Raw genomic sequence first — 24,615 nt, 5'->3', positions numbered from 1 at the left:
GAGACCTTGAACCCTGGATACCTAAGATGAGAACAGCAGGACTTGCCCCCCACCCCCAACACACACACACACACACACACACACACACACACACACACACACACACGGCACAGTAAAGTCATCTGCCCCCACCACCAACCCTAGTAAGAATTTACTACCTTGACAGTTATCAGGATTTACTCCTTGTTTGACCTTATAAGGTTCCTCCCCAACCACCCCCCATCAGCCCCTGAGTATGCAGATGAAGTATCTCCTAACACTCCTGTCCTAGCCAATTATACACAGCCACACAAACCTTGCCCCAAAGACCCTGCCCACATCCCCAGGGGCATAAATATTACACCCCCCACCCCCCCACACCCATAACTGAACCAGTTCTCCGAATCTGTTCCTAGATGTGTATTCTTTGCACACTCACGGCCCATACCAACATTCTGCATTTGCACTCACCCGCCCTGACTAAGCTTCCTTCCACCCCAGCCCTGCCCAGTGTGGGACTGGTTTTTGGCAGGGGGTGTGGGGGTATACACTGAGGAGCAATAAATGATATTAAAATGGTGCCAGGGTCTTTGTGTGGAGTTTATTAGTTCTAGTAACCTTTCTATCCCACTGAGGATAAAGGGATGAAGGAGTGAGAATTAAAACGCTAGTCTACAGGATTGTAGCTGTTGCTTTTCACACAGACACTCAAGTAAGACAAGAAAAGTCGAAGGTGACATTCAGAAGGACAGAAAGAAGAATCCAAACATATTGTTTTAAGTTTTTATTTGCTTATAAAAAAAGAATAAAACAAGTCTTCAAAAACATATCTGCATTTACAAAGCAATCCCTGTAGTCAAGGAGAGGCAAGCCCTGAAACACACTACCGGACAGTTGATTTGTCAAAAAATGGGTCTCTTTTGTATTGGAGCTCATAGGAAGTCATTATTTTATATGAATCAAAACTACTGGAAAACAGAATCTATGTTTTTTTTTGTTATCAAATCCAGAAAGGCTTTATTTTAGCTCTTATTTCTGAATACCCATGAAACTAGTTACTGAATGATCTAAGAGTTGGACAAATTAGTTTTTAAAAAAAGAGGTAGTTTCTTCAGTGATGGTGTTATTTTAATTATAAGCAAGGTCATTGAGGTGGGTATGGGGTAAATAGCATATCCGTGAATCTCTGAATTCACTCTTCTGCTGCTGGGGCCCCAATTCCCTCTGATGTAACCCCATCCCTCATACTTATTTTAGAACTTAAAATGATCTAATAGAGAAGGGATTCCGGGGTTTGATGGACCCTTCTTTGGGAGAAGACCAAATTCTCTGGTGTGCAATCAAAACATCAATGGGACAACATTTCAACAGTGTAACAGAAAGGGGATGATGTAAAAGTACAATTTAAAAAAAAACAATAATATTAACGTTATCCACAGAGGAAATACATGCTGGTGACATGAGCCCTGCCTCCCCCTGCAAAGTAGTGTACAAACCACGTGACAACATTTGGTAAGTAAAAAGCTCCAGAAGAGGGCCTGCCACCGCCCTTCAAATGTCTTCTGCGACCGTCAGATGCCAGAGCTCCACAGATCCATGGCCTCCTGCTCGTCCTGGACTGGTGTGAACTCGGGTTGATCTGGATGGGACACTAAAGAGGAAAAGTGGGGTAGGAGGCCTGATGGGACCCAGGAACGATAAGTGGCTAATCTCCCCTATCTAGGTCCTTAGGGACACAGGTTTGGTCAGTAAACCACAGAGGTGCCCTGTGTGAGGGACGAGTGCTCATTGTCCAGCCCACCATACTGCTTCCCCCATGAGACTTCATCGTTAGTAAAAGGAGGAAAAACAAACTAGAAAAAAAAAGTTAGAAAACTAAAATCATGGCCAAGCGCTTAAATATTGAATGTTTTATTTACAAAAGAAACCCTGAAATGAAGTAGAATCATAAAAGAAAATGTAAAATTAAAAAAAAAAAAAACAACCAATCTCTTGTTACAAGTCCATCACCAGAGGAGAGTAGAAAGGGGGTGGTCAAGAGAGGGAGGCAGAGCCAAGGAGCCATGAGAAAGGTACTCATCATCTTGGGTAGGATAGGAAAGAGAGACATACATACAGTTAAGTAGCTGCTACAGTGTCTCTGTAAAGAGGAGTTTGGGACAGAGTCTTGGTGTACAGTCACAGACCTCCATTTGGACTAATGCCGGAAGTCAGTTTGCCTTACAGTTCACTCATGTTACTTTGCTAGGCTCTCATGTTATCAGTCCATCATGTGTGGAGCAAGGTAGGCAGGGACTTGAAGTGTGAGGTGGGGAAGCAGGTGAGGCAGGAAAGAGGTGACCATGGTTAGGGGCAGGAGTTTAGTAGTGGTGGTGAACCAGTTCTGTATCCATAGCCAAATGCCCAAGCCAATGCAACCAAAGTGCAAGACTGGCGCTTCAGTGCTGGTAATCATTGTACGGGATGAGATCTTAAGGGTCAAGGGAAAAAATTGAGAGGACAGGGAGGGAAAAGATGAACAGAAAAAAATACATCAACAAAATTTTGACCAATTTCTCGGGCAACTCTAAGGTTAACTATCTCTTAAAGAGGAAAAAAATGTACATTTACTGACTAATCTGTTCACTGACCTATAGCTGCCTCTGAACCTCTCTCTGGTGACTCAGAAAGGCCCAAGGGTGCCATTTGTGGGATGCTTCATCTCCCAGAATCTCAGCCTATCCCTTATCTATGACCCAAAGACAGCACGGCTACTTTTCTTCCTAAGACCTTACGTGGGAGGCAGGAAGTCATGGAAAAGAACCTTAGGGGCTTTGCTTACTATGGGGAAGATCTAAAACTAAGAGTATAGTTTCACAGGATGTCATGGGCACACCATGACAGGAACAATATGGGGCATACTAAAAAGTTCAAGCATGTTACAAAAGACCCAGAAGGAGGCCAAGTCTATGTGGGTTACCATTTGGCAAATGTTCTACCACTGTGCTGTATCCCCAGCCTAAGAATCAACATTTGGAAGCAAAGGAAACTTAGATATGGCGATATTATGTCTCTCCTAAGGGATCTGAGTAGACCGCACAGTTATCTGCACTCTACAGACGATAATGTAAGGGAGTGAGGAGTCCAGATTCTGCCATCCTCTTCTAGCTGTTGAATTTTCAACCCCTCCATGGGTTAGTAGTAACCATTGTATAACTGTGCAAAATGTGCAAAGTCCACAAGAGCCTGGCACTTACCTCCAACACCGTAAGCAGAACATGATGAGGGGTCACAGTATCCAGGCTGGCCAGAAGGACCCTGTGGTCCAGGTATTCCCAGGTGACCTGGGGGACCCCTTGGTCCAGGAGAGCCAGGTGGCCCAGGACTACCAGGACGACTTTCCCCTGAAGGTCCTGTGAAGCAAACAAAGACGAAGAATTTGTCATTTACAATGATAAAGTGAGCTTTGAGGCCACCGTGAAATAAACTTTAAAAGAAGCAACCTCGTGTGGCTTCACAGTTAGAGGATCCAGCCATTCCACACGTTGTGGGTTTTTTTTTCCCTAAGGCAGAGTCACCGGGCAAAGGATCATACCATAAGCACATGTTCTCCTCAAAGACAATGCTTTTAATGAGCTCCAGATTTAGGGAGTGAAACGTATTCTTCTCTACATCCTCTTGAGCAGTAAAGGGAAAGGAATAGGCCATTCTCAAAAACCCCATTTTCTCAATGGGGCTCTTGTTTTTCAATACAGCTTCTCCTGAAGCCAATGTGTAGACATGCATGCATATACACACACATAAATACACTCAAATCACAATCTTTTAAAGCTAAAATTGTTGTGTAAATCAGTACTGGCTTGTGGTTTCAGTTAATTAAATTAGTCTAGATCTAAAAACATTATCCCGGAAAAGACAAATGGAAAGTAGTTTAAAATTGGACCCAGTACATTAGTCTAAATTTCTTTAGGCCATCTTTCATCAATTAAGGACTTTTCATGGAAATAAGGGATGATTGAATTTTTTTTTCTTTTGAATTTAAGAAATTTGTTGGGTTAGTGCTTTTGTTTTGCATGCCTATTGAATTTTAGGCCTGGCTTTCCTTAGTTTCATTCTTCAGATAGAAATAAAAGCCCTGAATGATATAAAAAGAGCAAGGGGCTCACAAAGTACCTCTACTGGAAGCGCTATTGGCAACTGAGGCCTACTGGGAGAGGAGAGGTCAAGGTTTTTTTTTTGTTGTTGTTGTTGTTGTTTACAACCAGGAAAGGGTCCCCTGAGCAGCTCCCCATGTTCTCATAAATTGTCCTGCATCTGTGCACATACAGGCAGCACTAAGTGGATTCAGTGGTTTTTTTAAAAAAAAAATGAGCCCATGAAATTGGAAGTGAAAAGTGGTGTGTAGGGGGCAGGTAGGGCAGAAATCTGAGCATGGATGGAGATGGATTTGATCAAAACATATCTATACATACGATATTCAAACCATAAAAAATCAAAATCTCCCTTAACTAGCATTGATACGAAATATAAATCCAGGTGCCACTTGTTTGAATAATGTGAAGTCTACAAGTATATTTGGCTTTGGTCATTCAGTTCTCAGCAACCACCCAACCTGTGTAACACGTGATGCCAGTTCCTCACACACCTCTACTAGAAGTACTTACAACAAAGATGGACCTATCACTTCTGGGATATTGCTTAGAGATGTATTCTAAAACCACTATTACATTGGAAAGGAAAATCTGTAAGCATTTGACTCAATAAGGCTAAGACTAGGGTTGTAAACACAACAGGACTCAAGCTCATGTTTCCGGTGACAACTCCACTCATCTGGAGACAATTTGAAAAGCACGATCTAGTACTCAGAACTCAAAACAGCCACAAAGCTCATTTGGCAAGACAGCCACAGCAGGAATTACCAATGTTCTTCCAATTCTCTGGTGTTTCTGTTGATTTCATGCCTCCCTTGCAGTTCAGCCGAGGCTGGGTGGCTAGTTCCAGCCAAGGAAGTATGAATGGATATAAAACACCACCATATTTAGGAAGTTGAGATTGGTGAGTCTTTTTCACCTTTTTCCTTGGAGAATGCTAAACTCATGATGGACATCGTGTGCTTCAATATGGGGGGATTCACCTCAACACATTGTGTCACCAAGCACCTGGGATTTATCCATTATATAGGCTCCTTTAACTCATCTTGTCAAAGTGAACCCAAATGTGCTATAACTTTTTAGGCTGACCTGATTGATTGGTTGTAACTAGTGTGTTGGCTCGCAATAAAATAAATGAGAAACATAGTTGTTCCAGCTGACACACAATGGAATATTACTATTTACTTGACCTATGAAGTAATCATAAAAATTTAGATATTATAATTTCTGTTAGGTAGAAAAATTTACCTGCTGGCCCAGGGGGACCTCTTGGGCCTTGAGTTCCAATGCCTGGATTTCCTTTCTCTCCTTTGATACCTGTTAGACCTGTTTAAAAGAAAAACACAGGTGAAAGGAAAGAAGTTCTCTTCAGAATTAAGTCTCGGAATTCTCACTTTTATATGTTACCAAAGTGCTTTTCTAGTGAGGACAATAAAGACAGTTTAGGGCTATGGCTATTAGAGGATTTCAGTCTAGTTTCTGACAAGGCGATCCTATACAAAAATCACATTACAGGAAGATCTGCATTATTGTCATATTTGCTCTATTGTTCTTTCTCTTTCCTACTGAAGTGGTTTAGCCTGCCTGCCAGGAACAGGCCTGTCAGTGCACACACAAGACCCTCTGTGCAGTTGGCTATCTACAGGTAGAACAATAGGAATCACACATGGACATGTCTCACACTTTCCTTCGTGTCCATCCTGTAATGTAGCTGAAAGAGGCATATATTATAATTAAACAGCAGAGTTCTGAAGAGCATGACTTTCCACTAAGAAGTTGGAAGCTCTGAGAAAGCTTGTGTTTGATTTGGCTGATTCACATCCATGAAAACCTAAACCTATTTGAGTTTTTTTCCCCACAGGGCAGATATCTTATTCCAAATAATATATAGTATTTTTTGAGACATGTTCTCACTATGTAGCCCTGACTGGCCCAGAACTCATGTGGTAGATTAGACTGGCCATGAACTCACAGAGATCGTCTTGCCTCTGCCTCTTCAGTGCCTGGATTAAATGTATGCACTACTGTCCCTGGCTCAAATTTCAGTATTCTTAATAAACTACACAATTAAATAGGGAAAAAAATCAACATATCCTGACACATCATTATCTAATCATCTTCTACAACAAGAACACTGGATGGGTGACAGTACCTTTGAATGTCCCAGACTCAATCCAAGACAAACTAACCTAACATTACAATCAGGCCCCATAGCTCACATGACTCAGGGCCTCAGCTCCACTGTGGTCAGGTGCAAGAGTGCTTTGAAAGACTGGGATGCAAAATAGCATCTCTCGTTAACAACCCTTACTGAGAGACAGTGTCCAGTTGACTGAGACTGGAAGAAAATGTCAGTAAATTAGAACAGTAAATATGATAAGTAGTAGTACTATAAAGGATTTACAAGCTCAAACTACAATAACTTTTTTTTTCCTTAGCATAAATGTAATACATATTCACTGTAGACAAACTGAAAGTCGTAACAACTGAGAGTCCTGACAGCTGGAGATGTTTTAACATCCTAGCTGCTAAGTTTTAATAGGAAAGGTGTTGGTATAGCATTTGTTCTGGGAAGTAGGAATAAGGATGGAAGTAGCTGGGGGAAGAACAGTTTTTAAATAATGCGTATGTAATGATTAGCTATGCAGTCTGGCTATATCCTATAACGCTAATAATTGTCTCCTGTGGTTGTTGGCATAGAAACTTCTCCTTCCTGGGTAGCAGTCATCCAATGACCCAACTCCTACAACACTTCCCAACACCCATTCCTACTGCACAAGGCCTTGGTGGTGCTAAGTGAACCCAATAAGGCCAGCACTTCTATCATTGCCCTGAACACCAACCGCCACCCAACCGCCATGCCGAATCTATACACATCCATTTGAGATCTAACTCTCCTTTAAGAAGCCCACAGGGAGGTGAAACCTAACAACTTGACTTATAAAGGCGTGCCCAAAGTCCACAAGTCATCATTTCATGCTCAGTTGCTAACCAAGCTACCAGACCAAAAACCACCCTGCACAATCCTTTTGTGTCACAGTGACCAAAATACCAGACAGAAACACGTGAAAAGCGAAAACTGTTCTCAGGGATCACAGTTTCAGGAGCTTCGGTCCTTCACAGTGCAAAGGAATGACAGAATTCATGACAGTAGTAGTGTGGAGTAGACACTGTTCACACTGAGGTCAACCAGGAAGCAAAGTGAGCAGGGCTAGCCGTGCCCTCCAAAGACCTAGCTGCTTCTAACGCTTCTATAGAACTCCTAAGTGCTTCAGAGCTGCACTGTAAGTGGCAACGGAGCACAGAAACCATGGGCCTCTAGAGACGCTTCAGATCCAAGCCCCTGTAGACAGTCTACTGTGCATTATTTTAGAAGCTAACTAGAGTTAGTTCTTAGCTGACGGAGGTCCCCGCTTGTCAACACTTACACTCTCGTACCCTAAATTGTATCTCTATCTCTATATTTAGCGACACTGCCCTGTCTTCTGTCAGAGTCACATAACTTCCCCTACAGGGAGCCTCTGATTATGAAGGAATTAAACATAATAAAACACTGATGACACAAAACCGCTCCTCTTTATCATCAACCCAGTGACTCAGACCAGCTATGAACTTATGCTCAGAAGCATATTGACTTCCTTGGCTTGAAGGCAGCTCCAGGAAAGTTCCCTGAGGAACAACTCCCCAATTTCCAGGCTTTATTCATAAGAAAGAAAAAGGCAAATAGTGGAGGTGGAGTAAAAGTAGCAAGTCTGGTTGTTTTGCTTTTGGAACTCTATAGAGAAAAGGAAGCCGACTTTGGTGCTACCTGCCATGCAAGCAGTAGCAACCGATAGGGAACCTAAAAAAATATCCAGTACATTGAAATGTCTCGGGGGAAAAAAGTGAGGATAACAGAGTTTTGTTTTTAGTTTGTTTGTTTGTTTGTTTCAAGGTCCAAGATGAGGCTCATTGGTGATGAGATGGGGTCACACAAGCTAGGTGCCAGTGTCCTTTCTAGGAAGATGCTGGCATTCCTTAGTACAGGAGATATTCCCTCTTGAAAAATACCCTTTCCCTTGTTTGCCTGCACAACTATTCCATGTTCTTCTTTCCCATTTTGAGACAGTCTCGCTGCACGGTACTGGCTGGCCTGAAACTCACTGTGTAGACCAGGCTGGCCTCAAACACACAAAGATCCACATGTCTCTATCTCCCAAGTGATAGGATTAAAGGCGTGCATCAGCATGCCTAGCTATTCCCAACTCTTCCTGTCTCAACTCAACTCCTTCTTCAATATTGCAACACACATAGCCACAATGGGTCCAAGAGAGCAAGGATTACACATCTTATTTGTGGTGACATTCCAACACTTTTTTGGCGTCTTCCACATGAAACATACATAAAACATGATTGTTGGGTGAACTAATGGATAAATGGATGAATTTCTGCTCTCATGGCTTCCCCCAGAGCATAGAATAAGCCTATTGCTTATTCTTCTGTCCATCTTGGCCCCATAGTAAGAGCTTTTTGACTGTTGGCATCATACCTTATTTAGCTCTCTTGCATCAGGACCAAATGAGAGTCTCACAGGGAATATGTGGCCCGGTACATATGGGATGCATGAGTGAGTGCACCGTATGCTGAAATCAACACTCAAGTGTGTAACAAGCAAGCATGATCTCTGAGGGATGAATAGTCACAGGTCCTTAGGCTGAGGCCTCAGCTCTAATCTCCCCACTCTTAAATTTTGTAAAAAACTTATTTTTGAAAAGCTAGCTCCCTATGTGTCCGTAATCCTAGCAGGAATCCTTGCCTTTTATAGGCAAGAGGACCATAAATCCAAGGCCAGCCTCAGTGACATAATGAGTTTGAAGCAACCTGAACTATATGAGACACTGCCTCAAAAATAAAATTATTCTGTGTTATTAATATATATATAATAACTTTTAAAAAGAGATTGTTGAACTTATAGGTGAATGATTGACCTGTCAAGTTCCATTATAGGCTTTGATAAGGAAAAATGTAGCCGTTTTACTCAGTCATAAATGCCAAGTGTTTTACATACACAAGCTCATTTTTAGTCTTCCCAAGAACCACGGGGGCTGATGCTACCACTATCCCTGAAAGAGTGCTGTAAAACTGAGGCCAAGTTACCTGGCCTTAAGTAGACAACACAACCAAAGTTTCAACTGAGGTAGGCTGGCATGTGTGCTTCTACGCAAAACCAACGCATTGCCACCTCTCCACCCAATGCTGGACCTGTAGCCTGTTTGTTCTTGTTTGGGTTCTGCTTTCCCAAAAACCTGCCAGATGGTCTGCATGTCCCCCAATCATCAACTCAGCAATCACCCTTGAGCTTATTGCCATGTTTCCTCTTGCTCGCTGCCCTCTTCTCTGAGTAAGACTCGGGGTTGACTTTTAAAGGATTTATCTTACACTGACTACACGTCCTGCATCTGGCCCTTTGTTGTCTGTTTCCTGTTTTCTTTGGCCCACTGGCTTTCAACACGGACTGTTTTATTCAGGCCTGTGCCCTCAGCCACCCCAAGCACTCCCAGCAAGAGTCTCATGCGAGTCTAAGGAGCAGATCACTTCTTCCTGAGCTGAGACAGTTGGGGAAACTCCTGGGATTTTTGTCTGGGCAGATAGGCAAGGCCTGGGGGATGCTTTCAGTGTCAGTACACTAAAAAGCCAGAGACTGTGAAGCAAGGCTTCAGCTGTGCTCTGTTTGTCTGTTGCCTGGGAAAGGCTGGCAATGAGATCCGAGTGCAGTCTGTTCTTCATGGGGTGTGGGTTCCAAGGCAGGAAAGATTCAAGGAACTTGGTACCACTTACAAGAAGACGGGATGACTGACTCAATGCATTTTGCTGAGTGTCCAGTGCATTTTGCCAAGATCTCCTGTTTCAATGTGTTTGGGTCACAGGATGAGTTAAGATCATGCGGGGCTCTATACTTTGTGGAAGAATAGAAATATATACAAGGGATGGGATAACAATTGAGATGTAATGCGAATAAATTAATAAAATATATTTTAAAAAAAAGAATAGAAATATATGGGTCGTCTTAGATGTAAAAAAAAAAACCTTACCTAAGAAGTTCTTCCTGTTGCTCTTTTGGTGTTAGCAACTGACTATTTACAATGATGTTATCCTTCAGGACCTTCCCAGGCAAATACAACCCACTCTAGAGCTTTCTGGGAAAGTGAATTTAACAGAGACAGACCTTCAAAGGTAAGATGGTTATCAGAAAGTCTTAAGAGCTACATAGAGATGCAGCCTATACACTAACAAGAACAGGAAGTCACTATCAGGCCTCAAAGTCCAGGGAGATGGTGTGAGGTGGAGACACAGCAAAAGGAGGAGGGAAAACGGGAGGAAAGCCCAGTCATTAACATGCACCAGCCTGCTGGAGTGCTGTACGTCACCTGTTCACAGCTACAGGCACCTGGACGGCAAAAGGGTCATGTCAGGCGCCAGGAGTCCCAGCTTTCTGTTTCTGAGTTTTTATTACTTGCACTGTGACCCCCACAGATACATAAGAATGTCTGAGTAAGGCCACTCTGTCGCTTCCCTCTCCAAATCATCAACACCCTTCCTTAAATGCTATTTCGTCACCTACGGGACAGATGGTCAAGAACTCCAGTTATCTGTAATTAATGAGAAGACTGAGCCAATCTACCCTTGGGATTGAAGAGAACTACGTCAGGGAACTGGGATAAGTCTGCAGAATTTTTAAATTAAAAAAAATGTGTTTAAAATCAACAGGACTCCTTTTTGAATAAACACATTTTGTGTATAAGGGAGTGTCATTGTGCTTTCCCAGTTTTCCAAAGAACTTCAGAAAATGCAAGCTACATGGCTCTATTGACTCAATGTCAATATTAAACCTAAAACCAAAGAAATGCATGTGCTTTCTTTATGTGTGCTTTAACCCACCTTTTAAAAAGTGCATTTTCAAATACACTAATTTTATCATTAATACATTTATTTTTGAGACCCCCCTTCACATCCAAAAACCCACAGAAAATGGTTTCTCAGAGCTAAACAAATTAAGTTTTATCATATAAATTAGAATTTGCTATATTTCTAGTGCAGTTATTATGATCAAGCTTTGAAAACCTAGAAAATAGATATAGCTTAATAAAAAAGCAATTCTTTTTTTCTCAGCCTCCATTCCTCTGTCTTCCCGTCCCTCCCTCCTGTTGTACAACCCCCCCCCCAACCCGCTGCTAGGCAGTATAATAAAATCTCCTTTAAAACAATGACAACTTGAGATATGGTGCTCACATTGTTTATCTGTAGTAATGTTTCATTAACATGACGTCTCAGACACACACACTATAACTTCACAGGCTTCCAATTTTATTACGATGCTGGAGTGGTTGAGAAATAGCAACCACAAAGCTAGCCAACAGGCAATCAACGCCATATATCATTTAAGATTTATGAAAGAACCATTGATTTCAGGCAGTATGGGGAAATAAAACATACATTCTATTCTGCCTTTGATGAGAACATAGTCTCCTTGGTGAGATAGAATTAACAAAAGTGAAATCATTAAAATCCAATTCAAGACAGTTTATTCCACCTGTGTACTAAATGATGCATGACACACACTGATGAAGTAGGAGTCAGTCCATTGATTTATTAGATACTTGTTTGGACATGCTTTGTAGATGTTAAGATTTTTTTAAAATTAATTTTTAAGTAAAGAAATAATTATATTGGCTTCCATGGCAATATACACAGAGCTTTGCATACAGCTTTTGCTGCTTTACATACAGCTTTTGTTATGGTAGTAAAGACATAAGTTACTCTGATTTCAGATTTGACAATGGCCTCAGTTTAACCTTGTTGTGTTTAGAGAATGGTCTTGTCTTGGTTGCAATGTATCTCAGAAACAGGATTATAAGATGGGGATGTCTATAAAAATGTTTTCCCATCCTGTCTCATACTTCCTTGAGGTGCTTTCACCTACATATTCTATTTATCTCTAAAAAGCCACATCAAGTATTAAATGATTTGAACAGCTACAAGAGAGAAAAACACAGATGAAGGGTGGAAGTTGGCACATTGGACCGACCTCTCTCAGTGTCCCAGAAGTCCTAGCTGTGGGGAGGGGGAAAGGAAGTCATGCTGCTGGATAGAAGTGTTATATCTGGGTTTAATCTACGAGGTTGATAAATCAAATAAGGACTCATAGTTTTGTTATTTGTCTCCCTCTAAAGTGGACAACATATCCTCCCTGTATTTGGAAATGAGCTGCACTTTCTCAATCCCACCAATGGTTCTGACACACAGAAGATGCAGGAATAAAAGGCTTGCATTTCTGAGGTGAAATCTAGAAAGACATTGGGAACTCTTTCTTGTTCTCTACTGTTGACCAATAGCTCTGAGGAGAGGAACAGCTGCACTGTAAACCACTTCCATGGAGCGTTCCGTGGTGAGGAACTGAGCCCCATAGGCACCCAGGACCCCAGATGCTTGTAAGCTTCCCTGGAGGAAGCTACCTGAAGCTGCTCTCCCACCTACGTGGAGCCTCTGGTTGCTTATAAGCCCCAATGATATTGCAACTTACAGTTCAGAAGGCACTGTGGGGGCAAAGCGCCAACTGAACCCCAGCCCCTTGGAAGATAAAATGGAAAGAGCATCCATTACTAACACCTTAAGGAGGCCATACATTAGGACCAGATCATCAGACTTGCAGAGAGAGGACTTGTTCTAAAGAGAGTCCAAATTAGACTTCATTGGATCATTGTATGAGAAGAGGAAAAGCTACCTGTATTCTCCTCTCAAGAAATATGAAGTGGGGAGAAAAAGGCAAAATGTACTTCAGTTGAATCTTAATAGCAGTGGAAATAAATAACACACAGCATATAACTGAATACCAGTGGCAATTTAAAAAAAAACACAGAAAGACTTATACAGATTCAACTGCCAAGCAGCAAATCACAACCAAGCTTGTTCTTGTTTTCTCTCTCTCTCTCTCTCTCTCTCTCTCTCTCTCTCTCTCTCTCTCTCTCTCTCTCTCTCTCTCACACACACACACACACACACACACACACCAAGTTGATCTGTCCCATAAAAGCCATCTGTTTTCCAGAACCAAACCAGGATACACAGACAATAAGAATTTTCCCAGTGATCCTTACCATTGTGGCAGTCTTGGCTGAGAGTTAGTCCTGTGCTTTTATTTTAACTGATAACCAGCACCATTGGCCAAATTTATCTGCATCTCTCACAGCCAACTTTTAAACCATGGGAATACTGAACACAAAAAAAACCCTCCCCAGCATCAGACCCAGGAATATTTTCTAACAATTTGTCACTTGTGTTATGGACATCAGCTATCCTACTCTGCAGCAGCAATCCCCACCCTCATGCCATTTCCTGGTCTCTCAGATGGATGGCCATCTATTTATGGTATATGAGCAAGGTCAGGGATAATCCCAATCTCATAAAGTTTTTGTTTTTAATGACTATTATGCTAGCAAATAACACACGGTAGCTGCTGCACATACACTAGCACTCTTTCTTATCAACATCCACAACCACATCTTCCTCTAAATACGGAAAACATTTACTTTCTACACACCTCAGGGCACCTGTCATCCCCAGCCTATGCACGCAGTATTATTTCATCCTGCTTTCATCTCTGAACCATTTTCCAACTTTCTGAATGAGGGAGTTGTGTGTGCTGGTCAATGACAACAGTTGGCAGAGGCACTTGATGCTGAATAATAGCATTATCTCTCACACAGAGAAGCCACAAAACCTTGCACAATCCCTGCACACTGAATAAGACTTGGCTGATTTATTGTAGGAAACATACCAAATATGAAATTCAGTTGTAGCTGAGAGAAAATAAAAAATGAAAGTATTGAGTTGGATGGTGCCTCTGATCCAATGATTTTTGAAGAATCATGGGAATTGGAGGAATTGTCAATTGAAACAGATGTTGGGAGAGTTTACCGATTCTTTCTGGGTAAATCAAAAAGACTTCATTCCATGTAAATAACTGATTTCAAGTAAATGAAGAAAGTTGCTGTTGATCTGGCTAGATTCTGATTTTGATTCAAGCCACCAGTGTGGATAAGAACGTCTCCACAGCAGGAGTAAGGAAACAAAACAGATGAATTGATTTTCAAAGAGATCTATATGGAACCCTCCAAGTTAGTGATCAGAGAGGCCAGAAAGGTGGGAGGAGCCAGCACATGGCTGTGGAAGTTGAAGGAATCGAGGAAGAAGATGAAGTATAAAGATCACGGTATAAAGAGGTCATACCCAAGAGCAGTGCAGGGTGTAATGAGAGGAACTAAGCCAGCAAAGGAAATGCCTATCCAAGGCAAAACGGTTTTCTTTGGCTGTACTATACATAAAGCATGCTGCTGTGCAGAGTGGAGGCCCACAGTTCTGAGAACCAGCAGTGGGGAACCAATCCGCACTGGCCTTTGGACATCAGCTGGTCTCTTCTCCTGTTCTGAGGATCCTCTGAACAGCACAACCTAACTGAGAAGAGAGCTGACAGGACATTGTTCCTCAGAAGTTTTGAGTAAGATTGTCTGAAATGAAATGAGACAAAGGGTCAAGGAGGAGAGAGACAGACTACCAGAATGAGCAAAACCAGTCTCTGCGTTACTAAGGGGAGCTGCGGAGAGCCATGCATGCTGCATTGCTTAGACCAAGGCACTGTCTGTCTCTTTCTCTTGCTCTCTACATATAAAGGACATCTGGCTGGTTCTTGAAGGAAGGGGTGAAGCAAAAACGCCATTCCAAAAAAGTATTTTCCAAGCTGAGGTAATAAAATCCAAGATCTCCTGTGACGGCTACTGCATGAATTTGATGCTGCTTTGACTCACCTTGGCAGAGGCTCTGTGAGGGACTGACTGTGTAGAGCAGGTTAGCCTACGGGCTGTCTATGGGAGATTGTCTTGATGGCCTTAATTAATGTGGGAGGGCTCAGCCTGAAACTGGGCTGTACCTGTTCCCTGGTTTGGGTTCTTGACAAGATAACCGTGTAGAAAGCCAGCTGAGTACCAAACATGTGTGCATGTGTTCATTTCTGTTCTTGACTGTGACTGTAGAGTGACCAGTTTTAACGTCCTGTTGCTTTAACTTCCCTGCTGTGATGGGCTGTAACCTGCCTGTGTGAGCTACAATAAGAACCACTTCTCTGCTAAAGTACTCTGTGACAGAATATTTCATCACATCAACAGAAATGAGAGAAGAAAAGAGGAAACCAGAGTAAACATGTTGTTCCTCTTACGCTTTATATGTGTGCGTGGCTACTATACCAGCATTCGACAGCACACCTCTCCCCATCGCCCTTCTCTCCCCATTTTGGTTTTTTGAGACAAGGTTTGGCCATGTAGGCCTGACTGTCTGGGATCTCACTCTGTAGACCAGGCTAGGCTCAGATCAGAGATTCACCTGCCTCTGCATGAAAGTGCTGGGATTAAAGGTGTGGCCCTACTCACTCACATATATTCCTATATATTTTAATGTGCAGCATATTTTTTTCAAAAGCTTAAAAACTACAACAGAGAAGCTGAATGGGAGACTTCTGGTAAAAATCTGGCCAAATAAAAAAATTTGTGAGTCTTCTACCTCAGCAGAGAGTGAGCGTCATTTGAGCCCTATGCTAGAGACTATTTGTCAGCCATGTTTCTTTTTTTTTTACATATACATTTATATTATTACACATATATACAATAGATTACCTATAGCAAGGAGAACCATGACACAGTTAAGAATTATATAAATGTTACATTCTTAGTGCTTTGGCTATTTGTATTTGACAGCCTTGAAGAAGACATCTTTCCTGTCTTGGTGCATCTTAATTTCTGAATGTAAATCAGTCTCCATGACATATTGTCATTATCAAATTAGAACACCTATCTAGACCTAAAAACATCTTAAGCCCTAAACAATTTTAAGTTTCGTTGTTTAACTAAGCTACCTGGTCTTCAACTCTCTCAGAGACTTGAGAAGGAATAAACTTGATTATCTGAGTATACCGGAAGTAAAGGTTAGTAGCTTTCCAAATGAAAAGATGACAGAGGCAGTTTTCTACCTTAATAGTCACCCAAAATTCTCTATATAATGTTGGAGCATCATCTTCAGCCTTCTGTCCCAATATTTGTGAAGCAGAACCTTGTTTCTTTTAATCTTGCTTTGATAGTTTATTATACTGCTGACTAAAAATATTTTCTTTTCCTCATTATGAACTAGCTTCCTTTTTACGATGGTCTTATATAGCATCATGATAATCACAGTAGATACAACAGTGAAGAAAACCTCCTCTGTTTCTTATTACTGGTCCTGATGTTTGCTGATTTTGAGCCCTATTTGGCCTCAGTACCGACATATGCTTCCTTTTATATGAAACTGCTGGGCAAGGAGAACAGATGGCTGAGGACTTTAATTACACACACACACACACACACACACACACACACACACACACTGGAATGATGCTGTGGAAATTCATACACTTGATGGTTGTCAAAGATACCATTTCAGAAGTCCTGGGTGACTTCTCCCTGACCTAGTCACTCAATGACTCTCGCAATATAGGGAAGACTCAGTTTAACAAGAGCAGAGTAAGGGTTTCCATAAAGAGCAACGACAACTTGGAGCCTGCTACAAGTGACTCAGACACTGGCTGTATATTCTATGAGTCACAGTTTCTCTGTCCTCAGCACCATTGAAGGATTCCATGCTGGCAAAAGTACATTCCTGGGATGGCCAGATCTTTGGTGCATTGGAAAGGTGTCAAGCCCTTCTTTCTGATTTCGTGTCCTGCTTGAGAATCACAACCAAATCATAATCGATGTGACAGCCGTGTAGGAAGTGAAGTTATAAGCATTGTGCGTTGCCAGTCTTACGCCCAGCAATCTAGTTGTTGGCTAATATCAGAGGCTCACTAGACACTGAATAAGAGGCAGCGAGTATGCCATGAGTTCAGAGGTGGCCATATTTCTGGTCTGGGGTGATCAGTACGTGGTTTACACTCAGGAAAGGACTAATCTCAACCTTGCACTAAGAATAAGATGCGTAATCCAAGGGAAAGAGGTTTTTTTAAAAAAAATAATAATAATATGCATAAAAGTGCAGAAGCAGAAACATGCCTATTCAGGTAATCATGGGATTTTTGTTTTTAAGTCCACTTATATAATATCGCAGTCCTTACAGGGAAGGCTCAGAGAACATCACAGAAAAACCTGAGGATTGAGGCAGCTTTTGCAAGACAGCCTCCTCTAGACGTGACAGGTCCGCTGCACCCATGAACTCTTGGCTGCCTGCACAAGACCACACCAGCCATTGTACTAATAAAGGTGAGGGAAAAGTTGACAAGGCCCTAAGTGAACAGTTACAGGAAGTAAATGGCTGCTGAGGAAGAAAAAAAATCAATTTTTTCCATTGACGAACCCTATAACAGGTGACCGAAGCCTAGCTTGTCAGACCCACACATAGGTCCACGTGGGCAACAGGAACTGGACCCAGTACATTGATATATCTGTGTATCTGTGTACAGGTATAAGTGTATTTGTAGAAGAGATCAAGAATTTGAGAGGGCATAATGGAGGGGCCAAGGGAGGAGAAGGGTGTGGAAAAGACATAAACAGTGTGGTCACATATACAATTCTCAAATAATCAAACAAAAGCCTCTTAGAGGTGAGTTAGGTCTTTAGGCCTTGCTCTGTCACACAAGTAGATAATACTCTGATTCAAAAAGAAAAAGAAAAAATGGTATGCTGCTTAATTTTCTCAGTCTCAGAACCTATAAGAGATTTAGTGATAAAGGTACAATTCATTTTGTTCTTTATTATAGGTTCCGTCAACACATAAGTCACACTCTGATTCACTGTCCCCTTCTCTGGGGATAGCCTGTGAGAGACGTGGCCCTGCTTACCTCGTTCTCCTGGGGTCCCTGGCACACCTGCATTTCCTGGGAAGCCTGGGGTTCCGGGGGGTCCCTGTTCTCCGGGGGTTCCAGGTGAACCTGGTCGCCCAGGCTCTCCGGGTGGGCCCTGGATAGTCCGGATAGATGAGGAGTGGCTGGGGATCTGGTTGAGGATGGCTGTGTACCTGGCCATATGACCTGAGCAACAACAAAGAAATGAACCGTTACACAATTAAAGGGAAGCCGTGGTGCCGTCCTTCAAACCTCCAAACAACTCGGTCAAGATGTCCACCGAGGAAAGGGCACGCCCTTTGGAGATAGGCTCGTTCACAACTTAGAAGTTTTGCATTCCATCCTGAATGATGTTTAACGGCTGGGCTGCCTTCAAGTCACATCTCATGAGTTTGGAATTCCACAGTTCACGTCAGCGTTGCAATAAACATCACCGAACAGAAGTCATAAATTTTACACTCGCTCCAACATTTATCTGACCTCTGAACCCTTACTCGGCCACCTTTCTCTCCAGCTAGTTCCCTCCACATTACTTACTTGTCTTTGTTCCAACCCACAAAGCCTGCTCCACCCTCTTGTTCTCAAATCCCCAGACAAGGCCTCTGTCTCCACTTGACTCTGGTTTCCAAGACAGTTTTTCAAGAACCTTCGCCTATGTTCCAGCTGCGGGCTGTCCCTGTCCTGGGCTCTTGTAACCCCTTAGCTCAGTTACGTTTGGAAGAATGCATTTTCACAATTACAAGCAATGCCCTAATTCCATAAAGGCTCATTTCCCATCGTCTCTGAAGGCAACAATCCCCACGAAGGTGACTATTAGTCATCTCCTTTTTAATCATGAGTGGTTCATTTATTATAATTTTGGTATATAGGGGTGCCCACACTTTCTGTGCCTTTGTTTCTGAGATAAGGCAGTCTCGTGTATCTCATGCTGGTCTTCAGTCTCTAGGTAGCTAAGGATGGCCCTGAGTGTCTCATTTTCCTGTCATCATACCTAACATGCTAGGATGGCAGGCACGCATCACAAAAGTCTGGTCTGTGTGGTGCTGGGGATCGAGAACCTAGGACCTCACATGTGTAAGGCCAGCATTCCACCCACTGAGCTGCATCCTCGTATTCTAGGAAGTACACAGAAATACACCCAGCGCCTTCCTTTCTTAAACAATGATCTATGGCTGTGCTCTGGGACGCTGTCCTGATTCAATCAGCAGGCATGTCCGCCGCTGTTTGGGCAGGTAAGGCATCTGTGTTCTCCACTTCCTTCTTTGACAGGGAGCTGGCATTCATCACTTCCCCAGCTGTTGTCACCCTGCCCGCTCTCCATTCCCTGTGCAACTCTTAGCATAATTCTTCAACGAAGAACTAAAACCCAGCTGACTGAGCTTGTGCGGAAATATGTGCAAACCCATAAGCCGCGCACTTGGGGTAAGCGCCTGAGCAGCGCAGGGGAGAGCAGAGCTGTGCTTAAGGAGACAAGCGAGGTGTAGCAGATGGCGCCATATCCTCCCATGACGGTGGCGCTGAAAGGCAGGCCCTCACGATGACACCAGTTCCTTTCAGCTCTGCTCTCACGTCTGACTCCTCCACTCCCTGAAGTCATTCATCAGAATCTGAGAATTTCTAAGGGAGAAAACCCCAGTTTTGGGGCCCTCAGCTTTTAGAGCCCGTTTTACATAGTCACATGTTATCCAAGGTTTCCTTTCTATAGCGCAAGAAAGCAGTGAAGAGTGTGACTCATTCTTCCTGCTGTGTGCAGGAAGTCGAAGGAAGATCCAGCCCAGTACAATGTCACACAGGCTTGCTCTTCTACTCATTTGCATTGTCCCTTTGAGATCAGAAACCCATGAAATAATGCAGAGCTTACATGAGCTTTGGGTGCATCCTGCTCTAAAAGCGATTAAAGTCCCATTTCCCTTGTACAGTGTATTATTTTAAAGATCTCATGTTGTCGCTAACTATAACTGTTTTTGTTTAATTGGTAAATCTTCTCTGGGACCTACACTGCTGTGGGCACTGTAGAACTGGACAGAGATAGGGCACGCAGAGGAAGACAACTGTGCTTGCCGGACGTAGCCTTGCCCTTCTCCTGCACTGGCATTTTTTGCCAGAGTGAAAACCAACATCTCTCCATTCACACCTCCCCAGGGCAAGGTCTGGGTTTATCCCAAAGGAACAGGTGGGACTTTGGATCTTGCCAACTGACCTTCTTGGCAGTTGCTGCCTCTACTGGTCTGACTCCCAAATGTCTCTGGATTAAAGTAAATACAGCCCTGAGGCAGATAAGGAAAGTACTCTGGAAAATGACCTCTCGGGAGGAGGAGGAGGAGGTTTGCTCAGAGTGGGGAGGGGTGGACATTAGCGCTTGGCTAGGATGGGTCTGAGAGGAATTTTTGTTTTGATTTGGCCACAAGTCATCTGGAACTAAACATATTCATGGCAAAGAGTCCACCCCAGTGACCTTGTGGTTAGATTTTTGAGACAAAGTAGGCATATGTACAAAATGGTTGAGGAATCGGTTGTTGAAGTAAATGCTGTTGAAATATTCAGGTATGAAAATAAATTGAATAAATGCTTGTAGCAAGTATCTTCTGGTATGATTTTGGGAATGGTGCCCAACTGTCATATCGGATGTCACATCAACCCTATGGGTATGTGTATATTTTGGCATACAGCCTAAGGAATCAAAGGAAGGGCCTTGGGCTAACCAACAGTAACAGATTTTTAAAAAACTGCATAAAGAAGGGAAAGAGATTAAAATCTGTGAGCCAGTAGAAACAAGCACCACAGATATCTTGATTGTGGCACAGTCCAGTAGTCTTCGAGTGCTTAACAGTTGCAAAAATACCTACCCATTTGATGGGAGAAGGAAGAATGGAAGATTAAGTATTCATATGCAAATCAATGGTTCTCACACTGAGGACCCAGGAGTCTGGCTCCTGTGCCATCATTATAAAGCTCTGGAGCAATCTATTAGGCTGGCAGGTGGCTCAGAGGGGGCTTGGAAGACTATGTGTATGCAGCAATCCAGACCTTTAGAGGGGTCTTCCTTGGTTTCTCTAGTCCCGGGATGGGAAGCTTCCTTTAGACAGGAATGAGACACGACCTGGGTGGCCACTTACTCTGGATGAGCTGCTCGCATACTTGACGCGCCACTGCCCTCACCATGGCTTGAGACTGCAGGTCTCCCTGGATGGAAAGAAAGTACATTCCTCAAGCATGGCTATATGCGCAGCCAGACAGCTGGGACATAGCTGACCTATCTATCCATTGTCCCCACAAGACTCCAGGCTCCTAGCAACAGGGAAGGCAAACTTGTATGGTTAATGCAGAAGACACAATTTGTACCCAGGGTTCAAGGTTCCTGAAAGCCTTTGCTTATTAGACTCATGAGCTCAAATAAATATTTTTTGGTCCCAGATTCTAAAACATATTAAGCATATGCCTTCTCTAGTGGTGGCTCCATGTAATACTAATGACTCCTAAGGAAGCCAAAAAGCCCGTGTTACAGTTAATCAGCTTTAAACACACAGCCTAAACATCCACAGAAATAGCCTGTGGAACCTGAGAGCAGTGCTGTTTCTCCCACATCCAGGAACACAACCACATTGGAAGCCTCACAACGTCTACAGAGAGGCAGTGGGTGCCACAATTGAAGACATTCAAATTTCAGAGCGTGTGTTTTGGTTCCATCCAACCACTGTCATGCTTCGTGCCAACACTATGCCATCAGGAAAGCGGGAGTCCTGTGCCACTGGCTAGCCCTGGAAGAGAGCCACCTGCAGCCACCCACATCCATTATGATGGCCTCCTACATCTATGATGCTGTCTCCATCTCAGCTCCACCTTTGTGAATTAGGTGGGTCCGATTCTCCCTGTGTCATCCTTTAGGAATGGAGCCCAGGTCCAAGGGGCCGGATGACAGCAGATACACAGTTAAAGTTCTCTCCTGGCCTCCTATCCACCCAGATGCGTCTCCTGGGAAATGTGCTTGTAAATGAAATGTAAATGTGGGACAGCAGCGGTGAGTACCACAGTCAGCAGTGACCCCTTCTTCCTTAGGTTCAGGCCAGGGCTACTGTGCAACCACCTACAAGCAGGTGCACCCTCAGTTGACTTACTCGTTCACCTCGCTCTCCCTTTGGTCCAGGGACGCCCTGTAAAAGTGAAGAATAAATCTCAAGTTACTTAGGATGCTACGCTGACCGATGAGCCATAAGAGCATGGCTTTTCGTCGCCGACAAAGGCTTTTCTTCCAGCCTTGGGTGAGAGCAGTTAGGCGACAGGAACAAGACAGGTAGCAACCTGTAGTCCCTGAGCACAACAGCTTATTTATGCATGTTACTCCTCTGGCTCTCTGAGGCAGAGATGTGGCAGCTTGCAGCTATGGAAGTGGAATGGTGCAGCTGTGCCTCAGAGTAACTTGTGCTTCCACCAATGATATCCTTTGCAGTTTCCTACACCAAGCACCACACAGCATGCTGAATGCTATAGACGGCTTCATAATGATTCCACAAGCCCCTTCTTAAACAGCTTTTTCCAATACTTTATAAAGGTATATCTATAAGAAAGGCAAAGAATTCCTCTCAATCTAGCAGTTAAAAACGAGAGAAGACATCTATAAGCCCCTCCCCCTCCCGGCCTCATTCTGCTTCCTCTGCAGTGATGCTGTGCACCTCCCGAGTCTCTACCACATCGAGGCTCATGTGTGCATGCATTCTCAGCTGAATTCTTATTTAAAACCATGACTTTGCTACAGTTGACAGTGAGAAACTTTACTATTACTGTAAAATATTTACTAAAAAAAATACAATGTTTTCAGGGTTTCTGCAATAAAATTATGCTTCTAATGGGAAACAGGTGTCCTCAGAAGGCAGTCATATTTCTGTGTCAACTCACAGGCAATATGGATGTGACATTTCTGTAACCACTGCTAGGAATGTAACTAGAACCCATGGATGGGACATGCCATATTGTCAGATTTGTTTTCTGTTCTTACTTCAATCTCAACAGGACCCAAAGCAAACTCAATGTGGAGTCCAAACTCAGCTTTGCTAAGTTACTCAAGTCCAAAATTCTTGGTTCACTTTATAGGGCCCAGGGAAATACCATGCCACAACTTGGAGTATTTGCAGACATTGGAGGTGGAAAGGCTTCCTTCCCAGTTTATTTCAAGCTACACACACACAATCACAGGTGAAGTGGGCAGGTGAAGAGGTCACTGTTGAGTGAACTCACTGATTAAGTGGAATGAGCCCACCAATTCTCTTGTCTCTTTTCTATCTGTGCCCTTCCTCTTGTTCAAGACACATACACACACACATACACACACACACACACACACTACAATACACACACAAGCTTGTACATGCACACACTATACACTACACACACACTACAATACACACACTACAATACACATATAAGCTTGCACATGCACACACTATATACCACACACACACACACACACACACACACACACACACACACGAGCATGCACACAAGCCATCCCTTTTAAAACATACATTTCTTCTCCTATCCATAGGGGAACACTTCATACTGGATCCCTTGCAATATCCAGACCTCCCTTTCAGTCTACCATGCACGTCATCACTGGTTTCTTCCTTCCCAGAAGCCAGCAGCATACATCTGGGGCAATCCTGTGACTTGACTGGTGACCGAATTTCTTTCTTTCTAAATTACTTAATGATGCTCAAACATGTGACAAAGTCCAAGTAGATAGATAGATACATAGATACATAGATAGATAGTTTATAGTTTGCTCCCAAGCTCCCTATCTTTTGCTTCTGAGAATTGCACCTTCTCCTTCTCACAGGCCTGGTCTATTATGGATACACACAACTGATACACGAGAAAAGTATTAAGTGTCATCAACAGGGATGTTTTAATCTAGTGCTTAGTTTGAGAATCAACTCTACAACATCAAGTCTTTATCATTATATATGTTTAATGAGTTAATTCATGGATTTCATGGTGAGAGGCTTCTAAAAACTACCATGTACTTCATCTTCTCAAATCACTGAGACTGACTATGAAAATCCTTGCATAAACTGTCATTCAAGCTGGGCGTGGTGGCTCATGTCTTTAATCCTAGCACTCAGGAGGAAGAGGCAGGTGGATCACTGTGAGTTTGAGGCCAGCCTGGTCTACAAAGCAAGTCCAGGACAGCCAAGGCTACACAAAGAAACCCTGTCTCAAAAAAAAATTTGTCATTCAAACATTTGCCTATACCAATATTAAATTGAAATCTGGGACTGCCCCCTTATTTCTCTGACCTTGCATTTCCTTTTATCTTGCCAAATATGATAAAATATTAATTGTATTTCTTCAACAAGAACTGTGAATTTGTCCTTTACTTTGCCATTGGGTAATTTTCCAAGATTGCAAAGTAGATCCGTATTCAGCTAAGCACAAGAGAACCTTACTTTAAAATATGCATGCTTTCATGTATATCGTCACAGATTCTTAATGTGGGATATATAGTGCTCACTTAAAAATTCTCTCAATGTTGGGTATATTTGAAAAGATGTGGGCTGGATAGATGACTCAGCAGCTGAGTGTGCACACTGCTCTTCCATAGGATCAGGCTCC

At 42.9% G+C, this 24,615-nt stretch overlaps 1 protein-coding gene across 3 annotated transcripts in view; it reads right to left on the bottom strand.

Moving 5' to 3' along the window:
• Window positions 1-748: 748 nt before the first annotated feature.
• COL14A1 (collagen type XIV alpha 1 chain) overlaps window positions 749-24,615 on the bottom strand; it is a 197,165-nt gene continuing 173,298 nt past the window's right edge. For 2 of the 3 annotated variants that reach the window (XM_084747900.1, XM_084747901.1), the window contains exons 43-48: window positions 22,125-22,160; window positions 21,126-21,192; window positions 18,007-18,195; window positions 5,358-5,435; window positions 3,216-3,371; window positions 749-1,630 (exon numbers count right to left, since the gene is read on the bottom strand). In XM_084747900.1, the coding sequence (XP_084604026.1) occupies window positions 1,551-1,630; window positions 3,216-3,371; window positions 5,358-5,435; window positions 18,007-18,195; window positions 21,126-21,192; window positions 22,125-22,160 (606 nt within the window). In that variant the 3' untranslated portion in view covers window positions 749-1,550. Of the gene's footprint in view, window positions 1,631-1,860; window positions 2,450-3,215; window positions 3,372-5,357; window positions 5,436-18,006; window positions 18,196-21,125; window positions 21,193-22,124; window positions 22,161-24,615 lie in introns of those variants that run through there. The other variant, XM_084747902.1, reaches the window with a different exon arrangement.

Source organism: Acomys minous, assembly GCF_964271855.1.
Source record: "Acomys minous genome assembly, chromosome: 12".
NCBI classification, from domain to species: Eukaryota; Metazoa; Chordata; class Mammalia; order Rodentia; family Muridae; genus Acomys; species Acomys minous.
This window is presented reverse-complemented; position numbering and strand designations above follow the sequence as displayed.